General features: G+C 37.3%; 1 protein-coding gene across 1 annotated transcript; it reads right to left on the reverse strand.

Annotated features, from left to right (window-relative positions):
- Positions 1 to 1,288: 1,288 nt before the first annotated feature.
- On the reverse strand, positions 1,289 to 24,101 carry CCDC34 (coiled-coil domain containing 34). The gene is made up of 6 exons (XM_028517528.2): positions 23,701 to 24,101; positions 17,895 to 18,030; positions 11,846 to 11,953; positions 4,329 to 4,487; positions 3,655 to 3,796; positions 1,289 to 1,817 (listed from the first exon to the last, which is right to left on the reverse strand). Exons 1-6 carry the CDS (start codon positions 24,036 to 24,038, stop codon positions 1,603 to 1,605), a joined length of 1,098 nt encoding a protein of 365 aa, XP_028373329.1. The 5' UTR covers positions 24,039 to 24,101; the 3' UTR covers positions 1,289 to 1,602.
- Positions 24,102 to 24,912: the final 811 nt, after the last annotated feature.

The raw sequence follows: 24,912 nt of genomic DNA on the forward strand, positions 1-24,912 counted from the left end.
ATTCCTGCTTAATTTTCATCAGCTCAAACGTAACGTCCTTTGTAGCCTTTCTTAATCCTTTCACAGTCTGTTCCCAGGTGAACTCTGAACATAATTTTAAGCATAGTATGTTATAGCATTTACTTGGTCATACTTTCCTGGCTAGGCTGTAAATGTTTGCTGCTCTAATACGCAAAACATCTGTCACAGAGTAAATGTTCAGTTAACATTGGTCAAGCTCATTAACTACTGATTGAATGAAATGTCTTATTATTAGGATTATGTTTATAGCTAAATGATGCCTGAGTAATTTAACCTACTGTGTGAAATTGAAGGTTTCTTAGATGTAACAACTGTTACCGAAACCCCAGGAATTCAAGCCTATGCACATTATGTTTTTCACATACAAGTTTATTGCTACTCTGGCAAATTCTTCAATCTCTCTACATAGGTAATTTTACTCAAGTAGAATGATCATCTGTAAATTTCATTGTATACAAGATGTTCTGAGAAGGGGTCAGGCCTCTGAACATCACCAATATTCTGGTCCAACACACCCTACTGACGTCTCCCAACCTGTTTGTTCTCTGCTTAGAATCTCCCTACATTTCTGATGACATGAATACCCTTCAAAGATCCGACTGCTGCTTGCCTGCATTGAACTCCACTGCAGGTTAATCATAGCAAAGCTGGCAAACAACTAAAATAGCAGAAACATGGAATACATTCTAAGTAGAAGTCACTTTTAAATGAACTTACTGACTTTATATTGCCACAATAAATGTTCATTTCTTGATGGTCCCCTAAAAAAAGATACAAACTTTTAAAAGTGAATAAAAAGTGCTGAGTGCTATTTTAGTTAACCTTTGAACTATTATCCTCAACATTTATTAATAAAATCTGTGATCTCAACTTTGGTAAAATATCACTTAACATTTAACACTAAAATACACTGTACTGATAGTCCTAATTTCAAAATTAAAAATCTAGTAAGTATTTGTACAAAGTACAGCATAATTTTATTAGTGTCTCAAGATTACTAACATCCAAGATCCAGAGCACAAAATGTTTTTAAATTCCCTTTCAAAGTCCCACCCCTCATTTCTTTGTTTTAAAACATGGCTTCACTTAGTTATTTAAAAATATTTACATAGAGAAAAGTCATCCAACAAGACTGGTTTTGACTACTATAAGATTCTAACTCATTTAGATTCTTCTAGGAGTTATCTTAAGCATGCCATTTAGAAGTGCTTGAGTCATTTAATCTTAATCTTTTACGCTGATAAGCATTAACACAAACAACATAGAGTACAAAAGAACACAAAAAAAATCTGTTGGTTTTATTGGTATCACAGTGGTTTTAATACAAGCTAAATACAACTGTTAGATATTTGATCACTTATCCTTCAAAACAATATGCCAAGATCAACCTTAAAGCATGTACAAAAATGAAAATGTATAAAATATCTTCAATTAACTCTAAGAACTCCATATATAAATGCAAAAATTTGAACTTGTCAATAATCACATTAAATGTTGAGCTACTGACTGAGCAGTAAAAACCCAATTTCTGATTTTAAAATTAAACAGCTACAGGTAAAAGTGTGCAGTTGCCCACGTCTGCTATCTTTGTACCCTGCACAGAGTTCCAAGGCAAAGACTGCTTCCAGCTTTATGGATTACCAGGGACGACGGCCTGTGTGGCTGACTTATCACAGGCCTTTTAGTCTTCTTTCCTGACAGATCCTTAGCTTCTTTGGGAGGAGGCATATGAATTGGTTTCCAGGGAATCGGGTTATAAAAGGCTGGTTCTGGATAAGAATTTCCACTGTAAAAACCTACAATTATTAAAAAATCAAAACAAAACAAGATAACTTGATATCAAAGAAACTAGTTATGTTTAAATTCCTAGAAAAATCTTAAAGCATCAAAAGGGCAAAAATACCATTAAACTAATCTCATTTAAAATGAACTCTTGAATACTTGCAAACAAGTAACACTTCCTAAATACAGCAAATATTGCAGTAAAAATTAACATGTAAATGATAAACCTGGGTTCAAAAAATGTTAATGCTAAAATCTCTATAAAAACTCCTAAAATTTTACTAAGAATTTAAGTTTGGAACCCTTAAATTGAACAAATCTTCATTTTCTTACCTAAAGGTGGGGAATAATCACTAACCATGTACTAGTTTCCCCCAGTCTGACACTAAAGTTTACAGAAAAAAAAATTACACTGCCTGTGTAGCTACAGTGAATCAAGATTCTTAGCTAGAATCACTGAAATTCTAAATTACTGTCATTCAAATTACTAAGATTTAATAACATAGCCCTGGCTGGCATGACTCAGTGGATTGAGTGTGGGCTGCGAACCAGGCATCGCAGGTTTGATTCCCAGTCAGGGCACATGCCTAGGTTGCAGGCCATGGCCCCCAGCAACCACACATTGATGTGTGTGTATGTGTGTGTGTGTCTCTCTCTTCCCTCTCTAAAAAATAAATAAATAAAATCTTAAAAAAAAGATTTAATAATGTCACTGTAATTTTGATTACTAATTAGGGAATGTCCTCCTGGTAGAATGTCTATGAAGTGTTTAATGAGTTGTGATGTCCAATATCTAATAATTATGAAGGAAAAACACATGTAAATTATATTCAAATCCTCCAGTCACTGTACGCATGTAAATGCCTTTATTTCACAATTTCTAAAAATGATGTGGGCTTAAGAATAGAGACTTAAGGGCATATGCAGACAAATATGCTTATTAGACTAAAACTCATTAAAAGCAAAAAAATCCATTATTTTAGCAATTAACTTCTAGTCAATATGCAAATTTCCTCCTAAAGTTTTAACCAATCGTTTGGTCCGAAACACTGCTCATCACACCTCTTTCACAGGAGAAAGGAAAAAAAAGAAGCAGAGCAGACCGTGCTCAGTAGCCGGAACGGATGACCTCTATGACATGCAGGAGAGGTCTGAGCTCTGACAGCAGGAATGTGTCATTCAGACACTGGCAACCCACTCTGACTGCACGGATATGTCAACACACACTTCACCACGATGGTCAAAACAAAGTCTGGAGTATGTTCTATTGTGTGAACAAAACAGAATGGGAGTATTTTTAATAATAAATCACTTAAACAAGTGAAGGCAGCTGTCAGCAAGGTATGAGCTTCCAACATGAAGCACAAAGAAAGACATGCACTACCATTTATAACCAGAGCGAGCCTGAAGGCCAGCCGGCTTTGTGTCTGGTTCGTGTGTTGTCTAGTGTTCCACCTGCGCAAAGAATGTGTCGCAGACACTGGAAACTCTGCCTCACAGAGGGCTACAAGGAGGAGAGGAAAAATCACCCCTTAAATATGTCCTGTTTAAGGCTTTCAAGTCCAAACAAAAAAAAAAATGTAAGAAAAATATAACTTGTTTCTTAACATTAGAAATCATTACTTTGCAGCTTTGCAATTACAGCCTTTAAAATATATCTGACTTATAATGACAATAAATTTGTAGTATCTCCACAGGATCATAGTATACTATTATACAATGTTGCAGAAAATAGTACTTTGAAAGAAAAAATGATTTCACACATTTCTATTTCTGTCAAGAGAAAACAAAATGGATACCATTCCCTCCTGCAAGCCATGTTTATGTAAGCCACCGAGCACAAACACCGACCTGTAAGTTTTCCATTGGCATAACCATAGCTCTTTGCAGCGGGACGAGGTTTATTTTTTGCATTTTCCAACCATTCCTTAAACTTTTTTTCTGCTATTTCCTTTTTTTCCTGTAATTCGGCTTGACGTTGTTTTTCTTTTTCCTTAAAATGACAAGACCAAAGAATCTCCAGGGATATTCTGTAACTAAAGTTCTACTGACTTTTCCCCAGCAGCTTCCCACCCCAGTGACTTACTGATGAGAAATAACGAATCATATTTCTCTAATTGAGAGCAGAAATTAACATGATCAGGGATGTGATATGAAGGTGGCTACCTCTACAAAAGACATCAAACCCAAAAAGAAAAAAGCAATTTGCTATTTTGAAATGGAATAGTACTTTAAAATGATATCATAAAAGCACCAACAAAAACATTTAAAAGCATTAACAATGATAAAAAGAGTTTGAACCTAACTGAAAAAATATCAACAGGCTTATTAACATTTTTCAACCTAAGAAAACTACAAATGCATAATCATTTCCGAAGCTTAAACATAGTATAATAAGTAGGGATAGCTTCATATATTTGTTTTATACTAAGACGGTGCCAATTTTCTATTAGTGACTTTTTATGTGATACAGTGGATATACATAAACACCAAAGCCATGAATTCTAACCCATTACTTTAAATACCTTTTGTCTCCTCTTCTTCTCACATTCTTCAGCATTTTTTTTCTTTAACCATTCTTGATATTTTTCTTTTGCTTTTTCTTGTAAATGTTCTTTCTCCAGTTCCTTTGCTGCTTTTTCTTCCATTTCTTTACTGATTTTTTGTTCCCTTTCTTTTCTTTTCTTAAATAAAAATAAAGGAATTTTAACTGGAATATCTATAATTATCTTCATACAAAGGAGTGTTATATACAATAATCTCCTAGACTTCAGTTATTTCTTAAAATAGGTGGAAAAGTGGTTGCCACAATTTGGCTTGTGAAAATGTGTAACAAAACTGCAATTACCTCCTGTACAATTCCAGTCTACCAACTTGCTATAAGATTCATTATGGCAGTAATAAAGATATTTTTCTCCAAAGTATACTCAGAGCCTGAGACAGTACTGAGTAAATAGTATGTGCTCAATAAAGATTTGAATAAATTAGCAAACAGAAATTACAGCCTGTATTTGATTGTCCTGAATTTGTTTTTAATAAATGTTTACCCTCTAAAATGTATGTAACACATATGTACACACTTCTTGTACAGTTTGCCAATATGATTAGTTGGACAAATCTTCACCATCAGTGAGTTACAGAAGACAAATAAAGAACATCTTGGTCCATTAAATACTGCTGTAAGGGCACATACAGACAAATCTTTGGCTATATAATTCTTGTTAAGTCTTACATAGACCAGTGGTTGGCAAAGTACAGCCCTCAGGCTAAATTACGGTCCACTGGCCCCCTTTTATTTTTAAATAAAGTTTTATGGAAAATGGCCACACCCATTTATTTACATATATATTGTCTATGGCAGCTTTTGCACCAAAACAGCCAAGTTGAACAGTTGCAGCACAGACTGCATGGCTTGCGAAGCCAAAAACAGCAGCTGGTGCTTTACAGAAAAAGTTTGACGCAGGCTATAACTCAATATTTTTCTTTTCTTATTCAAAAGATAATCTACCAACACAGCTAAATTCTAAACAACCAATGCCATGGGTAGCTGTCTGTAGCAAAGGTTTAGAAAATAATCTACAAGGCATAAAGTTTATAATACAAATGCCATACACATCACCCTTCATGGAGCAAAGAAATGCGAGCCAAGAAAGAAATTCTTGCCTTGAAAGCAACTTCTAGAATATTTTAATATAAGCAATTCAATTAATTCCCAAGTAACAAACATCAGTTACAAACAATATATGTTCAGTACTATTACAGGAAAGGCAGGTCTTAACAGATCAAAGTTCAAGTCATTCCCCAAGTTGTATTTCCTTCTTGTTGCAGCCAATAGCTGCAAAAACGAGTCCATTCTTGCTGAGAACTCAATATCCATCAATTTTATCCACTGAATATTGGAGTTCAACAACTTCATACTGCCAGCAAATCTACAGGGTTAAGGATGCAGGAGCGTACCGCGCTGAATCTTTGAGTCATGAGACTCCTCCATGATTTCATCAACAAGGAGTCATCTAGTCCCTACATTGTTTTTAATTATAACAGCTAACATTTATCTAGTGCTAACTCTGCCTGTTACAATTCTATACATTTTATATGCATGTACTATGTCAATTAATTCTTATAACCACAACATGAGGTAGATCCTGTTATGATTTCATCTTATAAATGAGGAAACGAAGACACAAACAGGTTAAGTAATTCGCCTAAGGTCACAGAGACAGTAAATGGCAGATAACTGCTGATCATACAGACACTGAATTCAGATAATGTTAAAAACACTTAAAAAAAAAACACTTTTATGCTGATAATTTCAATTTAAATAAAATGTCAAAATTGCTTAAAATATACCACTGTACAAAGCTGATTCAAGAAGAAATTAATATCTGAGTAACCTTCTACTTGTAAAAACAATTCTGAATCGAAAACTTTCCCACAAAGAAAACTCTAGATAGCTTCACTGGTGGATTCTACCTCACATTAAGGAAGAAATAATACAACTACTACAAAAATTATTTTAGAAAATAGAAGACAAAAGAAACATATCCAGGCTCACTTTAAGAGTCCAGTATTACTCTGATATCAAAACCAGACACAGAAATTGTAAGACAACATCAGAAATAAGGCAAGATAACTACTCTCGTCTTCAAAAACATGACACACTTAGTGGTACATTTAACAAGAGATGGACAATACCCCTGTACACTGAAAACTAGACAACATTACTGAGGGAAATTATAGATGACCTAAATAAACAGAAAGAAAAATCATGTTCAATGATTTAACATTTAATATTATTAAGATGGCAATTTTAATTATCTATTAAAATTCTATTTATATTATCTATTAAAATTCTATTTAATTATCTATTAAAATTCTATTTATCTATTAATATTCATTAAATAGAATGCCAATAGAGTCAGGCACTTTAATGCAAGCATGACTAGGAAAATTGATTAGATGACTCTAAATTGTATGTGGAAAGATGTAGAGTAACTAAAACAATTTTGGAAAAAAAAGAATTGCACATTCTAGAAGCATTGAGCTCCAACAACAGGCTAGTGTGGTGCTGACATAGAACATAATAGATCAATGGGACAAAAGACAGTCCAGAAATAAACTCATATGTACATGACCAACTGATTTCCAACAAAAGTGTCAAGGTAACTGAATAAGAAAAACATTATCTTTTCAACAAACAGTGTTGAAACACTTGGATATCCATATATGGGGGGGAAAAAAGGAACCTTGACCCTTAACTGTAACCACATATTAAAATTAATTCAAAATACACATATCAGGTAAAAGCTAAAGTTATAACACTTCTAAAAGGAAACAAGAATATTTTTACATCCTTGGTGGTGTTTAATAGGACACAAAACCCACAAACTGTAAAAGAAAAAATTTAAATATGGAACTTTATAAAAATTTAAAACTTCTGCTCTTTAAAAATTACTATTAAAATAAATTAAATGGGAGGGAATATTTGCAATACAGCTATGTGACAGGACTTAAAGGAATATATAAAGAACTCTTAAAATTTATTGATAAAACACACCTTCCACAAGATGGGCAAAAATTTAGACACAAAACAAAACGAGAAAAGATGTAGAAATAGTCAATAATGCTATGGACTGAATTGGGTGACCCCACCCCCAATTCATATGTTAAAGCCCTACCTCAACATGAGTGTGTATGGAGAAAAGACCTTCAAAGAAGTAATCAGTTCAGTAAGGTCATAAGGTCACAGGACTGGGTTCCTTACATGAGGAAAAAGAGACTTCAAGAGCACATGCACAGGGGAAAGGCCACGAGAGCGGGTGGAGAGAGTGGGTGCATACATGCACAAGCCAAGGAGAGAAGCCTCAGAAGAAACCAAACCTTGCCGACACTTTCATTTTGGATTTCTAGCCTCCAAAACTCTAAGGAAACAAATTTCTGTTGTATAATACCCAGTCTGTGGTACTTGTTATGGCAGCCCTCGTAGAATAATATAATAAATAAGTGTGTACAAAGATGTCAAGTATCATCAGATCTCAGAGAAATGAAAATTAAATGACACTGATGTACCTCTACAAACTTACTGAAATGACTTAAAATGAAACAAACTGGCAATGTAAAGTTTGGAAAGGATGTAATGCAATTGGGATTTTCATACAATAGTGGTGGGAATGTAAAATGATACGAGCACTTTAAAAAGCAGTTTGGGGATTTCTTATAAAGTTAAACACATCCTTACTGTGCAACCCAGCAATTCAGTTCCTAGGCATTTACCCAAGGGAGATGAAAACAAATGTCCACAAAAAAGACTTGTACATAAGTTGTCATAGAATTTTATTCATAATACCCAAACCAGAAACAACCCATTGTACATTAACTAGCGAACGGAGAGACAATTTGTGGTATTACATAGAATAGAATACTACCCAGCAATAAAAAGGAACACTCTTAGTACATAAAATGGGGAATTTTAAAAATAAAAGAATACATATTGTAGGATTCCATTTAAATAAAAGTCTAGAAAATGCAAATCTAACCTGCAGGGACAGAAAGCACATTAATGGCTTCCTTGGAGTGGGAGCTAGTTGGGGATGGGGTGCAGGGTCTGAATGCAAAGTGGCAGGAGGGAACTTTTTGGAGTGATCGGAAGGTTCTGGATCTTGACTGTGCTGCCGGTTATACAGGAACATAAGTTTGTCAAATCTCATCCAACTTTAAATAGGAGTATTTTGTTGTATATAAATTATAGCTCAAAGAAGTTGGTTTTAAAACATCAGATAGGCTCTCCATAGGATTTAAGCTGGAGGAGAATGTAATGCTGTTAGTGAGCACAAGGAGAGCAGAGAAGGTCTCAGAGACAAGTGCTGAGAGAGAGCAGCCAGCCACGAAGTGGCTATGGGTTTTCCGGGATTTAAGTTCTATACTGCACAGCGCACTACAACAAATCTTCCCTTTTTAAAGATGGTGCCCTGAGAGAAGCTTTGTTTCTTGAACTAAAGGAAACTAACAAAACAACTGGCTAAAATTTCTGAATTTCTGCTCTGGCTCCCTCAGTAGTACCTGGTACATAGTAAAGGTGTAGAATGCATGAAGGATACACTATAACAATGTTACCAATTATACGCATTGTTGACCCAAATTAATTTTTTACATTAAAAAATCAGTTCCATGTTTTGAGGATTAAACATTATTTTATTTTTAAATAACTGGGGTTTTTTTACTGTTGGATATATTTTAAAATAACTTTTGAAAACAATGAAGGTAAAGACCCTTTTACTAAATATGTGATAACGCACTGCAAAAAACAAGTCTAAAAAAATAAATCAGTTGGCAACACAAATGTTAGAGTACCAGATGAGATAAGCCATTTATTTGAAGCAGATTTAACAATTTACAGTCATAGTATAAGAAACCAGCTTTGCTAATGGATACATAAATTCTTTTTGTCTGATTTTTTGATAGAACACAGTGAAACTATGTAGAGAAAATAGGGCCGGAGATACAGCTAAAATGTGAATGAGGCTGGAGGCAGGGGAGGACCACACACCATGCAATGTAAACAGAGGAGAAAAACGCTAGACGCCAGACAGAAAGAAAAGAACCAGGAGGGCAGTCTTTGCAAATAGAAGCAAATGTAACTGCGACTGAAATGAGAAATCTGATAGGTTTTAAAGAAAAAAATTTTGAGTAATCAATTATTTCTTAAAATGAACAAAACTTCTGCAGAATAGGTAAACTTAATTTCTCAGGGTTCATTTTTGAACTCTTCTCAACCTTGTGTTATCCTGCTTCCAATAATTAGTGACTGATGTCAGGGCATGCCATTTCCCTCCAAAGAAAGAATTTTTTTCTCAAATAATTGGATTAGATTGAGTGCCACTAATTAAAACAGAGAATACATCATCTCTCAGCAGTATCTTACATTCTTAGACAAACAACAACTACCTTTGACTGGCAGGGCAAAATGAGCTTAATGGAGTTAGAAGATAAGAGAAGCTTTTAGAGGAGAGAGCATGCTGTTATTGTCTATATGTAAAACTATTTTCTTTTTCAGTTATAAACTTCAAAAAAGTATCAGCCAAAGGTTGGTAAGGGTCACAGAGACTTATTTTGATTTTGGCATTTATTCCCAAAGAACTCTTTTTTGTTGTCTTATGGGATGTTGCTACATTAATTATAATAATAATATACTTTTAAAGTAAAGAGCAAATACATTTATGGTCATTACGCACAACGTCTAGCCCATTTCCTTCTCTCACTACCTAGAGGAAGAAAGCTGTGTCATCATCAACTTACTGAAAGGATTTACAAGGTACTCTTACTAATATCATGGGGCGTTAGATAGAGCAATAGTTAAGGGAAAATATCTATAATTAAAAACTTAACACTTTGCCTTATAATTTAAATATTTGACTTAATTCATAAAATTAGATTATAATAAAAATGCAGTCTCATTCTAAATATGAAAAACTCACAACAGATAAACTGATAAGTATTTAAGAACTTTTTAATTTGTGATTCAATATGAGAATGCATTAAAATTGAAGAAAGATAATACTGTTCATTCATTCCAACAACAAATGTTGTTGTAAAGCATTATATTAGATCTTGTAATGAATTAAAAATAGAAAAATTAATTCCTATCCTTAAGTCTTAAAATTACAAGGAAAGGGAAGATATATGCATAATACAAAATAGCAACAAAATATATACATAATATAAAGCAGTATATGCCAAAGTGATAAATATGAATAATGATTCAGGAAGGAAAGAATTTTTTAGCATGTGAGCAGCAAACGCTTCATGCAGGAGGAAATGCTGTGATTTGGGTAATAAAAGGAAAGGTAAGGTGGAGGATATGATGAGACTCCATGCTGATAAAATATCATAACAAAAATAAAAAGTAAGAAACAAAAGAAAAATGTTCTTAAAATTTCTCATAAACACATATCCCTAGGGGCTGGAGAGTATAGTCCAAAGCTCAAAATTTCCTTGAAATAAAAAAAAATTCTTTGAAATCTATTGTATATCTTAAAAGTCATATAAAATTTATATTCTGCTCCATTAAACATCTAGAGTTGCTTTATCATAAAGATAACATTTTTCTCTCAAAATTTTCCAGTAAAACTAATACTCCAAGAAGATGGGCCATGATTATCCTGTGTACACTGCTAAAAGAATGCCCTAAGAGTCAACAGCATAGAGTAAATGAACCACAGGTAGAAGACGACATGGCCCCAAGAGCTGAGAGTAGAAGGTCTTTAACCAGCCAGAGTGGAACTGTTAAGACATTATTCAGAAGACAGTGAGGAATCATGAAACATGTTTTTTGAATTGGGAAATGACATTCGACTGTTTCAACAAGGTTAGTCTGGCAAGAACACAGAGGATGGATTCATTGATTCAACAGATATCTTGGGGCATCTATTAAGTGTTAGATACTGATCTAGCTGCTAGAGAACTGGGCAAAAAAAAAATAGATGCCCTTATGGAGCTTACATTACAGTATGGGAAAATAAACAAACAAAAAAACAAAGTTGAAAAATATAATGAGACCCAACAGGAAGAGATCACAACAGGAGAGCGGTGATTGAAAGGAAAGGAGGGGATGACTACAAACCACAGAAGAATTCTGATTATGCCTAGGTGACTGAGGTGACAGTAACCAAGAGTTAGGAGAACAGTTCTCACAAAGGACAATGGGCAAAAGTGGGCTGTTTTAGATTTGTAGGCTCAGAGGTAGCGGCCAACCTCACAGATAGGAATCCAAGACTCCAGAAGGTCAGGTGCAGGGGTACAGACATCACAATTACTTGAGCCAGATACAGGAAGAAGCCACATGAGGGAAGGGGAGATAAGCTGAGAGCAAAAAGCAGAAGACAGAGACTTCATCAATGTCCATGAAGGCAGAAAAAGAAATCAGGTCAGAGAAGAAAGCATCTAAGAGATATGAGAGAAACCTAGGTGACGAGGAGTAATAGGGAGAACACTTTGCAGACGACACCTCGGGGGGGGTGTGTGCATGCATTTCTTCTCTCCTTACCTGTTCGTTCTTTTTCTGAACCCATTCCTTGTGCTTTTCTTCAGCGATTATCTTTCTTTTTTCACGTTCTTTCTCTTCTTTTCTTTTTTCTAGCTGTTGATTTAATTCCTGTGAATATTATTCAAACAAAAGGCAACATTTAAGAGAAGTACTCAAATCACATATTTTTTAAAAGGCTGACATTAACCAAATTAAACAAGCACAGTTTCCTTTATAGGAAATATACCATTAGTGACAATAACTTAAGTAACTAGTCTGTGATGAAAAGAAAGCATTGGTAAAAAGTATGTCATTTTTTAGAAATGCAAATAATTGCTTGGCAGCAAAACACTAGTTTCTTAGACTAAACTTCAGCTAAATTACCCTCATTGAAATCAACTTTCCCACACATAAATTTTGGCATCACTGTATGCTCTTGGCAGAAGCTCAAGGGAATTGCAACCTTTTTTTAGTTATAAAAAGCTTTTAGATTCTTACGGAAGATAAAGGGTAGGAATTAAATAATCCCTAAATTTAAAAAATTAATTCAGAGTCATACCAAAGAAGAGATGTACAGAAGCCATTCAATTTTCTTTAGGGGAAAAAAAATCCAGATTTTTCTTTACTCATTTTATAGCTGCTGGAGTGTAAAACAAAACCACACTCATATCCCATATGCCTTGCTGTCACTGGAATCTACACGTTTGGGCATTTCCTAAGGAGAAAGAATGTGGAAGGTATGGCCAAATAAAACTCCAAGCTGAATGCCACCACTCTGTCACTCATCAGTTAAATTACTGCATTAGTTGAGAATGCTGTTCAAACTAGACTCCTGGGACTCGACTACCATAATTACTGGTTCTTTTTCTTCTCTCTCCTTGGATAGTAATAATCAGATCCATTTACACATCTTCCACTGGACCTCCCTCGTCCTTCCCTCTCCTCCCTTTCTCAAAGACCAACCTACCTGGGCACTGTGGTTGTGGGAAGGACAATGATTCAACTCTCAGGCAATTCCAGTGTGTTCAACGAAATGAAGGTAAAACTTGACACCACGAAAAATATCTTTTGCACTTCAGAACACCTGAGGCACAGGACACCTGTCTTCCATGTCCTCTCAGCCTAAAATTCTGCTGCATAGAAAAAACTGCCCTCACTCATTCAGGAAGTCTTTCCACTTTTCAGATACTAGGCTCCCCTCAGTTTCTGATATAAAATAGCCATCTTGGTTTTAAAAAGATTCTTCATGACCTCTGTAGCTGCTATTCCTTGATTATTCACTTAATACTTCTTTTATGAAGTGCCTTCTATAAAGGTCGCATGAACTGAGATACAGGGATGAAATCCCAGAAGTCTCTGGTCTAATCTCCTTCTATATACACAGAAGAATGAAGCACTACATTGTGCGGTACTACGTATGAGTTCAGAAATGGGAAAAGAAGGGAAGATGAGAGGACAAACAGTGTAGACCAGGCTGGTCAAAACCAAGCACTGTAAGAGGAACAGTGAGGAACTGGCTTTCCTACAAGACACTGCGGTGGTGGGAGATGAGGGTGGTAACTAGGTAGAAAAGGGTCTTTTGAGGCAGGCAGAGTAAACTGAACACTATGAGGCAGTAGCGGATAGCAAAGGGATGATTTAGAACTCAATGGTAAAGGTTAAAGACTGCGTTAAAAGAATCGGAACTATTCTGAGGGAGGCTGACTAGGAGGCTGCCGCAGTGTATGAGTTGCAAGGGGAAGAAGGCCTGGACTTGTGTCAAGAAACAAAAAAAGGGGAATTCATATATGTATGTATGTATATATGAATGATAGGCTAGATACAGACCTAACAATTGTATGTCCAAAATTTCCCTATACAGTCCTCAATTTTGTTTTCAAGAAAATCATTTAAATACACAGCTAAAGATATGACTGATTATATTTATGTACCTTTTTAAGATTCTTCATATCATTAAACTCAAAAATTAGGGGAAAAAATCAGCTTTCGTGTTCCCATTTTATGGCTCACAAACTTTGGTTGATTCTGACATTAGAGCTGAAGAAAAAGGCAGGGCCAAAGGCGTGTGGAAATGACTACCACTGACCCAGGCAGCGCCCCTATCTCAGAACGCCTGTGCAATTCTCCACCCCAAAGTATACCTCCCCTTCTGAGACCTGACCCTCCCTTCCAAGGCTGGCTGTCTCAGAACTTGCCATCCTCAACACCTCCAGGGCTCAACACCAGGGCAAAGCTCTTCCGGACACAGCTGGAGCCTTCTCTCACAAGGCCCCTACATCGTCTCCTGGCACACCACCGAGTTTCAATGGGATTGCAGCTATTTTCCCACAGAGTAAACAAACACCTGATTACAGAAAATGAAATCCAAAGAGGACGCTAAACAGCATGTTTATTTCAATAGCTTTTATCAATTTTCAAAGACCGGTGTCTAACACCGAAGGTAACAATCATAAAAACTGACAGTTTTGAGTTTCACCAGCCCAACATCTGGAATAAGTCCTTCGTTACGAGCTGATAAGCGAAATGACCGAAGCAAAGATAGTGAGGGGGAAAAAGCACCCGGATTATTCACAAACTAGATACCTTTTATGATTTAGAACAGATAGCACTAAAATGTTTAAGCAAATGTTAAAAATTAACATTACCAAAAGCCATAGAGAATTCAGGGCAGCCTGTTAAACAATTTCTTTAAATAATAAAAATATAAATAAAATTGACATGACCTACAAAACTGTTAGTTTTTCATAATACTAATATTCCACATTTACCAAATGTATCACCTTAACCTAGTTAAAAAATTTAAAAATTCGATTCCCAGCCAGGGTACATTCCTGGGTTGCAGGCCATAACTCCCAGCAACCGCACATTGATGTTTCTCTCCCTCTCTCTCTCTCTCTCTCTCCCTCCCTTCCCTCTCTAAAAATAAATAAATAAAATCTTTAAAAAAAAAGAAAGAAATTTGTCATAATAAAAATAAAATTCAGCGAGGTGCTTTGTTCGAAGGGATATTAAAGTTAATTGCTCCTTACTTTCTTTAAAATAAAAAAAATTTAAAAATTTTCTAAGCAGGTAATTTTAATGGGTTAAAATAATTTCTTAACTCAATCTTACAGAGATGTGTGAAACAGATCTAAATGTCTGTTGCTGAAATCAAATTTATGGGAAGAGATGATCTTTTTAATTAGCAACTATTCTTTAAATTTTCCTTTAAGTTTTTAAGAAAGCAAATAAGAAATTCATGGTTAAGTTCAAAATTAAATGCTAAGTCTGACCTATTTATTTCCAAAATGCATCTTGGTCTTGTGGATAAAACACTTATTAAATTGGAAGTCAAAAGAACTAGGATCCAGTCCCAGCTTAGCCACTAACTGAAAACCTTGGCAAAGTTACTTTCTGCCCTCATGTTGAATAGGAATCTGAGATGAACTGTTGTTTATGGTCAACATTCTGTACTTTTAATGATATATTTGTAAATGAATTAGAGAATGCAACAAATAAGGACAAGAAAGCATAACTTATAAAAAAGAGAAAGGCATCTAAAGAATGTGAATACCACAATATCTGAAAATAAGCTTACAAGAAAGTGAGGAGTTGGCCTATGAGTTATGATATCCATGGCATGACTGATACAATAAGATTCATGTTAAAATATTTTAATTGCTTCAGAGTTACGTGATGATGTAGAAGTAATGTTATAAGAAATGTCACACTACTAAATACATGAAAAGGTTTCAATCATTCAACCAATTGTTCTGCCAAATGCTTCATCACTGTGGTAGGGACTTTATATTCATTATTTTAGTCTTCTCTCAAAACAAATCTTCAGTAGTTTATTATCCCCTTCAACACATGGTAACAACTGTCACTGAGTGCTTCCTATAGAGCGGGCCGCTTCCAGATGTTCACTTAGTCCTCATAATGCAGTGAAGTAAAGACTGTTTTCTCCCTTTCACTGGTCAAGAAATCGAGGTGGGAAAAGGTTGAATCCAGCAAGTACAGCTCAAGAATACACACTTTTTAAATCTCTACTGCCTAACGGTTGGCTTACCAACGAAGAGACTGAGTTCTCAGAGAAGTGAAGTAGCTTTCTCAGGGCCATGGAGTTAGAAGGGCAAGGCTAAAATTTCAGCCTCATTCTATGTGACTCCAAAGCCCTGGCTACCCTTACAAACTTAATTAACTTCTCTTATTGTACGTCGATTCTAAAAATGACCTGAGGCGATCCTCACTTCAAACGACTTCTAGTGAGGATAGAGATAAAGATAAATACCATAAACTGAACTCCACTCTACTGCTGACCCACTAGATCAGTGTTTTCCAAACTGTGGCTCTAAAACCAGTTAAATGGGACATGGCCTTTAAAAGAAAAAAAGAAAAATAATAGAATACCAGGTTTTGCAAAAATTAAGATATTATTATAAGTGTGTGTATGTATGTGTGTGTGACATGAAGCAAAGTAAATTTCTGACCGTGAACACTATTTTGAAAGCTACTGAACTAAGTAATGGAGTCTCAATACACAAACTAATTCTGAAAATAAGTGAGGCTGTGAACAGCAATGATATGAATAACAATAAAACAACATGAGCTATCTTTATACTTTGTTTCATTTGAACCTCACAAAAATCCTGTGACACCTACATTATTTTATCCTGACTATAAAGATGAGGAAGTTGAATGGAGCATAAAGTTCAAATAAGCCCGCCTGACATCAAACCACAGGGCCTTTCTCAGACTTTTTGCCCTTCTAAGAGGAAATAAACACTACTGTGCAGCTTTCCAGGGGTAAATCTGTATTTTAGAATATAAAGTATCACAAAGTAGGGAAAGAGCAGAAGGTATTGGGTTTTTACAATCATTTAAATCATGCCAAGCCTCTTGAATATGAGACTGAGTACCTGCAGAAACCCGTCACAGCAGTAACAACTAGTTTCTAAACTGACACGGAAAATTGATTCCAAAGATCATGGAGGGCAAACTTTTAGTTCCAACAATTTTTATGACAACACAATTACTAATAGATTAGAAAAAACTTAAATATCCAACAATAGTGAAATGGTTAAATATATCCTTACATATATTTAGTACACTGTACATATTTTAATAATCTTAGCCAGCCACTTAAAAATTACATTGTAAAAATATTTAATGATATAGAAATATACTAATAAGTGTAGCCAGTAGAAAAAAGTGGGTTATAAAAGTTTGCTCCTATTTCATTAAAAACAAGAAGCACCCCTCACCATTCAAACCTACTTGTTTTCTGTGTTGGAGGGGTAGAATTCAGATTATGAATCTAGATATGGCGGATGCCTAAGTACCCAAATCTGTTTGGCTGCTAGGTTCTAAAGAGCAAATTGCACAAGTTCAAAGAATGAGGGATTCGTGTGAAAATGTATCTCAAGCTATTGTCTGAGCTTGGAGAGTGGGAGTTCAGAGAGAAAAAATCCCAGAGACAGAAATACCCACAAGCAGGGCAGGGAAGCACAGAGAAAGTGGAAAACCCTGAAAGCCTGGTAGGTTACGGTCTGCCAGCACAAACCCACTGCAGGGCGCAGGCTCTTGAGAAACACGTGGGTAGATTACTACCTCTATTTCAACTTTTGTTTCTCTCCTTTCTTGAAAATTTTACCAAGTACGTGCAGTTGAGTTTACTTTAGTTAAATGTACATACGGTGAAGCTCCAGTGTATGCATCTATATACATATATATATGTGTGTGTGTGTGTATAAGTGTGTATATATATATATATATATATATATATATATACTTGCACATATTTATTTTTTTAATTTATATGAAAGAAAATCTGGAAGGCTATACACCTTGATGTTAACAGTGGTTATCTTCAGGTAGTGGGATTAGAGAAGATTTTAATTTTCTTAATTCTGCTTGGCTGTATTTTCCCAATGTTCTTATGATGACCATGTACTATTTCTGCAATAAGAATTACTGACACAAACAAAGGCAAAAACTTTGTTTTGAGGGATAATATTAACATTTTAATTGCAACAGCAGCTCTGCTTGGTGAGCTCAGGGATTAAATAAAAAGAACACTGTCTAGTTTCACCTCCAGAGCTTTCTGGTGCAGACGGCCACGTTCTTCTTTTTCTTTGCCAACAAACCACATTTCCCATGGGGTCAGGCTGCTTTCTGGTGAGCGCACCTGTTTCTGTTCTTCTTGGTTATCTTTGGATCTGGCCACACTGTTGCAAAAGAAAGGACACTGAAGCACTCGCAGTCTCTGGCTTAACAGTCAAAATCACTTAGCTGTACAGTAAAAGCAGAGTTTAATAATATATAACAATACTGTGATTCTTTTATAAGTAAATATATATGAATCACATATAAATATACCTTCGAAAAACCACAAAAAGGAACTCTAATATTTGAATTAAAGTTTATCCACCAAACTACCTTTAAAGGCCTTTATCTTCTAAAATTACATCATTTTAAAAACCTTTTGGGATGACACACACCCAGTCCATTTGCCTCAATGACAACAATATTTTATTCTTAAAAATCTCATATCAGGACAACTAATTACAATGCATAATTCTAATCAGATCCTACAGCAGACATTTTCCTTCTCCTCCCTTAAATAGTTTAGGGAGAAGAATATGTATATATACAGAATAGGTTTGTGTGTGTATATATATATATATATATATATATATATATATATATAACAAATGACTTAACAATTAGGGATTCTGGGTGAAGAGTGAATAAAAATTCTTTAAATGCTCCATTTTTCTCTGAGTTTAAAATTGTGGTTGAAATCATGGCCGTTGAACTCTTTAACATTATGGGTGACTCCCTTCTGCCAATTCTCAGACAGAGTGTGTATGACTCTTCACAGTGAGATCTCCTTCTACTATGCTCACCATCTCCACGATGGACCTCTCTCAAGTCTGTCTTTTCTGGGTATAGGGAAAAGTGTCTACTCACTCAGGCTAAAGAGAAGACGGGAGGGGAATATACATAAGTATATGAAGAACACAGGGGTCTGGCCAAATACACACGCTTCTTAAAACAGGAAAAGCTGATTGGCACCCATGGAAAGAAAGGTTGTTTAGAACCCAAGGCAGCTCTCCTTGCTACAGGGTTGGCCAAAAGTTCATTTGGTTCTTTCCACGTGATGGCTCTAGAAGCACTTGGTTATCTTCAACTTCATCTCAAACAATTTCATTAGACTGTATTGTGACAGCTGCCACATCAGTGTGCATTTAAAAAAATGGCTTCTCAAAATTGGTGGATTTTTGTGTAGCCATTTTAATATTGACGATGGAAGAAAATATGCAACCTTTTTGGCATATCATGCTGTATTGTTTCTAGACAGGTAAAAATGCAACTGAAATGCAAAGAAACATTTGTGCAGTGTATGGAAAAGGTGCTGTGACTGATCAAACGTGTCAAAAGTGGTTTGCAAAGTTTCGTGCTGAAGATTTCTCACTGGACGATGCTCCACAGTTGGTCAGACCAGTTGAAGTTGATAGCGATCAAATCGAGACATTAATTGAGAACAATCAACGTTATACCTTGCAGGATATAACCGACATACTCAAAATATCCAAATCAATAGTTATTGGTGAAAATGAAAAGTGTGTCTTCTATTTTATGGGGAAAAAAAAACCCATACAGACTTTTTGGCCAACCCAATACATTATATAAATTTAGTTCCTCTCCATTCCTACTTCATGCAACCAACTGCCTAACCCACTGCAATACACATTTTCTACTTCATAGCTTCAGCTTACCTGTTTTGTTCTGCTGCTATTTCTCAACCCAACCACGCCCTGCTGGAATTATTAGTCTAGTGGGGAAGAGATACTAGATGTGTTGTTTATTTCTTATATGTATCTTTCATCCTCAGTGTTGTAGAACACCCTCACCTGCTCCCATAGTTTCAGCCATCACTACGTGCTGATGATGTGCAGATCAGTCATTCCAGACCAGATCTTTCTTTCTAAGCTCTAGGCCTTTATTTCCAACCAACTCAAATATCAAACTCAACCAGTCCAAAACAAGCCTAATCTTCCACTGTGCACCCACTACCCTCCCTCCCCACCAAGAAAAATTTTACTCTTCCTCTTATAATCCTGCTGCAGTGAGGGGTACCACCACCTACCCAAGTAGCCAGGCCAGGAACCCAGAACTCTGTCTCTTCCTGCTCCCCCATCCACATCTGATTCCCTCTATCTCCCACACGCATATAATTACCAGTCATGGCTATTCCACTTCTTTCAGTTTTCTCAAGCCATTCTCCCTTCTTCCAACCTTACAACCATTGTCTGATCATAACTGGCCTTTCTCCCTCCATTTCAAATCATTCTCCACACTGTTGCCAGGTTCACCCTTCAAATGCAACCCTCTACCGTGTCATTCCCCATCTCAAAATTCTTCAGTGGCTCCTCTGCCCACAAGATGCAGTCCAAACTCCTGACACCTGTGAACTGGCCCCTGCCCATCTCCCAGCCTCTTCTTTCTCCAATGGCTGATCCACACTCTACATTTCAGTCCTTGTTTGAACTTAAGCAGACTGATGAATGTGCCATGCCCTTGTGCTCCGCAGCTTTGCCTAAAACCCTGAAATTCCTTTCCTCCACCTTCACACATGGCCAAGAGCAAGCTTAGATATGGGAGTAAAACATTTAGGGTGAATCTCTACCTGCTTCTTCCTGGTGTACATTTTTAAACCTCATTAAGTCTCTATTTCTCATCTGTAAAATGGAGACAACGGCAGTGGCTACCTTAGTTACTACTGGATGAGACAGTCCATGCTAAAGCACTCAGTACAATTCTGAGCCCTAGTAAATATTTGGTGCATGTCATTTAGTAGTAGATGGGCGTGTAGGAGTATGGATAATTCCAGTGTCCCTTCAAGACTCAACTCAGGCACTATTTTTATTGCCTCAAGGTGAAACTCTGCAAAAAATCTGGACTAAGCACCTGGGGCTTTCTGTCACTTGTCCATCTATGCCATAGGTCATGCATTCCTAACATGTCTTAACTTACTCTTTGTTTCAAGAGTCTACCTTAGGGCCTAGCACACAGTAAGCTCCTAAGAAATGTTTGCTGAGAGAAGAAATTAATGAGATCAGTGTTTTAGAAAATGACACTTTAAATATTAGAATTCTTGCCTTAACATTTTTAACAAATGTGTTCAGAATGTTTGGTATATATACTAAAGCTCTCCCCATAAACAAGAGAGGCTTGATAAGCAGCTGTTTAGGACTAAAACATCTATTAAGACACAGGTTTCCTAATGGATAGAGTGATATAAAAACCATCATAAGTCTCAATAAACAACAGGGCCAAAGCATATTATAGAAGACTCCAGGAAAATACTTTCGATGATCTTGTCTGAAGTCAATTGTGAGCTTCACCTCAGTCCACTGAAAGGTCAATATATCCGCTAAGTGTGGCGATATTTACACCTAAAATACCTTGAGTTCATATCCATCATGTGCAGCTGATGCCTGAGTGTGGCTCAAAAAAGGGTTACCCTATAAGTTTTGCCACAGTCAGATCACCATAACAGATGAAGGATGGAAAAAAGGCATAAAGTTCCAGGCAGCAATATGTTGACTCCCTGGTCCACAGAGAAGATGCTTATTACCCGGAACTATGGTTGGACTATGGACTCATACCTCCTGCTTTCCTCATCCCATCATCCCCAAACTGTTCAGGGAACCAACTTAAGGTTAGGAGGGAGAAGAAATGAGAAAATTATTTTGACACTTATCTTTCCTGAACAGAGAAGTGCTAGATTGTCTGACGTGTTTGAAAACAATCACTGCATCTATCTGGTCCCTGGGAAGTGGGAAATAAGCATTCAGTCAGCACACATTTATTAAGCACTGAGTAAGTACGTCACACGTGCCACTCACAAGGCCTGACAACTCCTGCATTCTCCCCAGACCACATCTCACCTATTTCTTTGACCCACAGGGAATGAACTATGACAAGTAGCCTTAGCCCTATAATGCCATCAGCTCATTCTAGCTTTGGCTAACGGGGGACATAAATCTGTCCAGCTCCTCTGCTAAGCTCCACCTGGTCAGGGCTTTGGTTCTTGGAAGCCAATGAAAGGTCTCAGTAGCTGAGCTGTGGTTTTGATGGCCAGCATTCTTTAGGCTGCTAAACTGTGTCTACATCAGCTTGTTGATTAGACTCAGAAAGTACTTTCCAAAGCCTTAAAATGTATTCTAAAAATCTTTGGAGCTACCCTGGCTGGTGTGGCTCAGTTGATTGGAACATCTTCCTGTAAACCAAATGGTGGCAGGTTTGCTTCCCAGACAGGTTGAAGGTTCAATTCCCAGTTGGGGCACATACCAGAAGACAACCAACAGATGCTTCTCTCACATGGTGTTTCTCTTTCTCTCCCTTCTTCCCTCTCTAAAGTAAAAAAAAAAAAAATGTCCTAGCATAGGAATAAGAAACAATTTTTTAAGTCTTTGGAGCCAACTCAGTCCAGAAGAATCCCCACAAAGGCCTGTATAAAAATAGACTCCTGAAAGTCTAATTCTACCATTAGTTCTACTATCAGGATGATCAAAGGCCTGTTTCTTGTTGCCACAGCCAGTCTTGACAAGCGGCTTAATGATTACTCTTACTGATCTCAATTCCCACCAAAGAATTTACTTTTACTTCTCATTCTTAAGAGTCTCACTGTTGTTACTGTGTATGAGTCACTTCATATGGTTCCATATTCTATTCACTCACTCTGTTATGAATGCCTTATCTGAAGGGGGCCATCTTGCTGCTTACGCATAAAGCATGGGTCCTCTGGTCTGTATTTCTTAGATCTCCTGTATTATGCCTCACACAGATGGGCAATCAGAAACTTGTTGATGTTTTCTGAAGATGACAAAATGAGCCTACCCCAAAGTGGAGCTGCATTACTATGCCTGTCTCAGAAAAATATATTCCTGCATGGATGGGCCCTTTGCTCCTATTTGCATACTAACAGGCATCTAGTATCCACTAACAGACATCTAGTGTAGGGAAGAGAGAATGCAATAGGTATAGCTTGGTACTGCCCAGCTCTGCTAATAACTGAGTATATGCTTCTGAATCAGACTTTTTATTTGTATTCTGAGCCAAAGTTTTATTATCTGTACAATGAATGACTTGATCTAGGTTTTAATTCCATGAGAGTAGAGAACATGTTTACAGTCCCCAATATGTAGACTGATATGTGACACAAACTAAATGTTTGCCTAATGAATAATTGTAAAAATATACAAATTACGATGGTTTTAATAATCTTTGGTTCTGACATTCTGTGATTCAATGACTTCTATCCCACTGTTGAGTGCCCAGATCAGACCCAATGCTGTCTACAGATGCTGAGGTTGACACTGTTAAATGTCAGTTGACACTGACATTCCCTTATTTGTGACATAAAAAGTATAATGCTTATGACAATCTACTTCACTGGCAATCAGATTTTTCTTTTTTTTCAAAATAACTACCGGTACTACTAGGTGCAGCAGACCACATTTTGGCGTAAAGGGTTTGGACAAGAGTTCTGGTGCCCAAAGCAAGACTTTTGAGTATTCATAAGACTCCTGAGATGGTAGCAACGTTTTGTGTGTTTGAGACTATGTACGTTTTCCTGGGGAGTGAGACTGTAGCAATCGTCATATTCTCAGTTTGAAAAAGGATTTAAGAATCATTAAAAAAAAAAAGTCAGGTCATTTATAAGAATTGGCCCAGGGCTCTCTGTGTGCAAAGAGCACCACCTCGGGATGCAGGTCCTTGCACAGCCCTTGGGGTGGAAGGCGGGAGGGTGGTGTTTGGCAGGAGGTACAAGAAGGGTCTAAGGAATCCTGAGAACTCCTGTATGGGCCCGGCGGCCTCGTGTTTACCTGGCGCACCCCTGTAACTTCATTCCTTTCAGGCTCGCCCCCTCGGCCTCGGAGTCGTGAGCATCACCGTCCAATTCTTCATCTTCTTCGTCCCCATCGTCATCGTCGAACGGGAAGCTCTGGTGGCGGAGGGGAGACAACAGCGATGTGGTGGAATTGCTGCAGCTCAGCGGCGGAGATGGCGAGCTCACCACCACGGTCTCCAGCCCCGGCCCTCGGGCGCCCGCCACGAAGGTGGAGAAGGAGCCAGAGGAAGGCCGAGACCTGGCCCTGCAGCCAGCTGGGAACCGGGTGTCAAAAAGGGGCGAAGCAGCCCCCCAGCGCCCCGCCGCCCACATCAGGCCCGCCAAGTTCAAACCGGCGGAGCGGCGGCAGGGACGTGCACTCCCAGCAAGCCCCGCGCGCGCCGAGCCTGGCCTATCAGAGCCGGGACTGACCCTGAGTCGCCTTGGCGACGCGTGGACTCGGGGAAGGCTTTGTCCAGGCTTGTTGGGCGTGGCTTCCTGCGCTCGGGCCTCTCTAGTGCACTGCCCTTACACCACCTGGCCAGCCGCCCAGGTTAAGTCTGTGCTTCCGCTAGCTCAAAGGCCAGGTCCCGCTCCGCGCTGACAGCTTTAAGGGCCTCTCAGTTCACTTGTTACATGAAATATGCTGTCACTGAAGAAGGCAGATAGTTTTAAAGGGAAAGAGGCAAATGCCAATACTACCCCATATCATTACAAGGTCAAGAGTATAAGCATCAGTCGTGATTTCTTTCAATACACGGCCACATTTTTTGATGGGAGGGTGGAGAACTTTACCCAAGTGTACAAGTGCGTTCAAAAATACTCTTTTAGGATAATTTTTCACTTTTTGGTTAGCACCTCATTTAACTGTCTATGCATGTGAAATTTGGGTACTGGATATAGTTGAGTACGATAAAACCCCTGCACTTCCAAGTTTCTCATTTTCTTATGGTGAAAAATCACGCCACTGAAGTATTCTGTGATATGCATTTAATGAGGAAAGAAAAAAATGTGGGACCTCAGAAGGAGCACTCTGAGAGATTGGGAATGGGGATGACATGATGACAAAGGAGAGGTGACAGACAGTAAAACTGGATGCTTACTTCATGCTGACAAAACTGTATACACTTGCAAATAAATATGGCTTTTGTCCATAACGTATAATTGCTCCAGAGATATCCCAAAGTGAAAAGTAAAACAGCACACA

The sequence above is a fragment of the Phyllostomus discolor genome, chromosome 6 (genome assembly GCF_004126475.2).
Source record: "Phyllostomus discolor isolate MPI-MPIP mPhyDis1 chromosome 6, mPhyDis1.pri.v3, whole genome shotgun sequence".
NCBI classification, from domain to species: Eukaryota; Metazoa; Chordata; class Mammalia; order Chiroptera; family Phyllostomidae; genus Phyllostomus; species Phyllostomus discolor.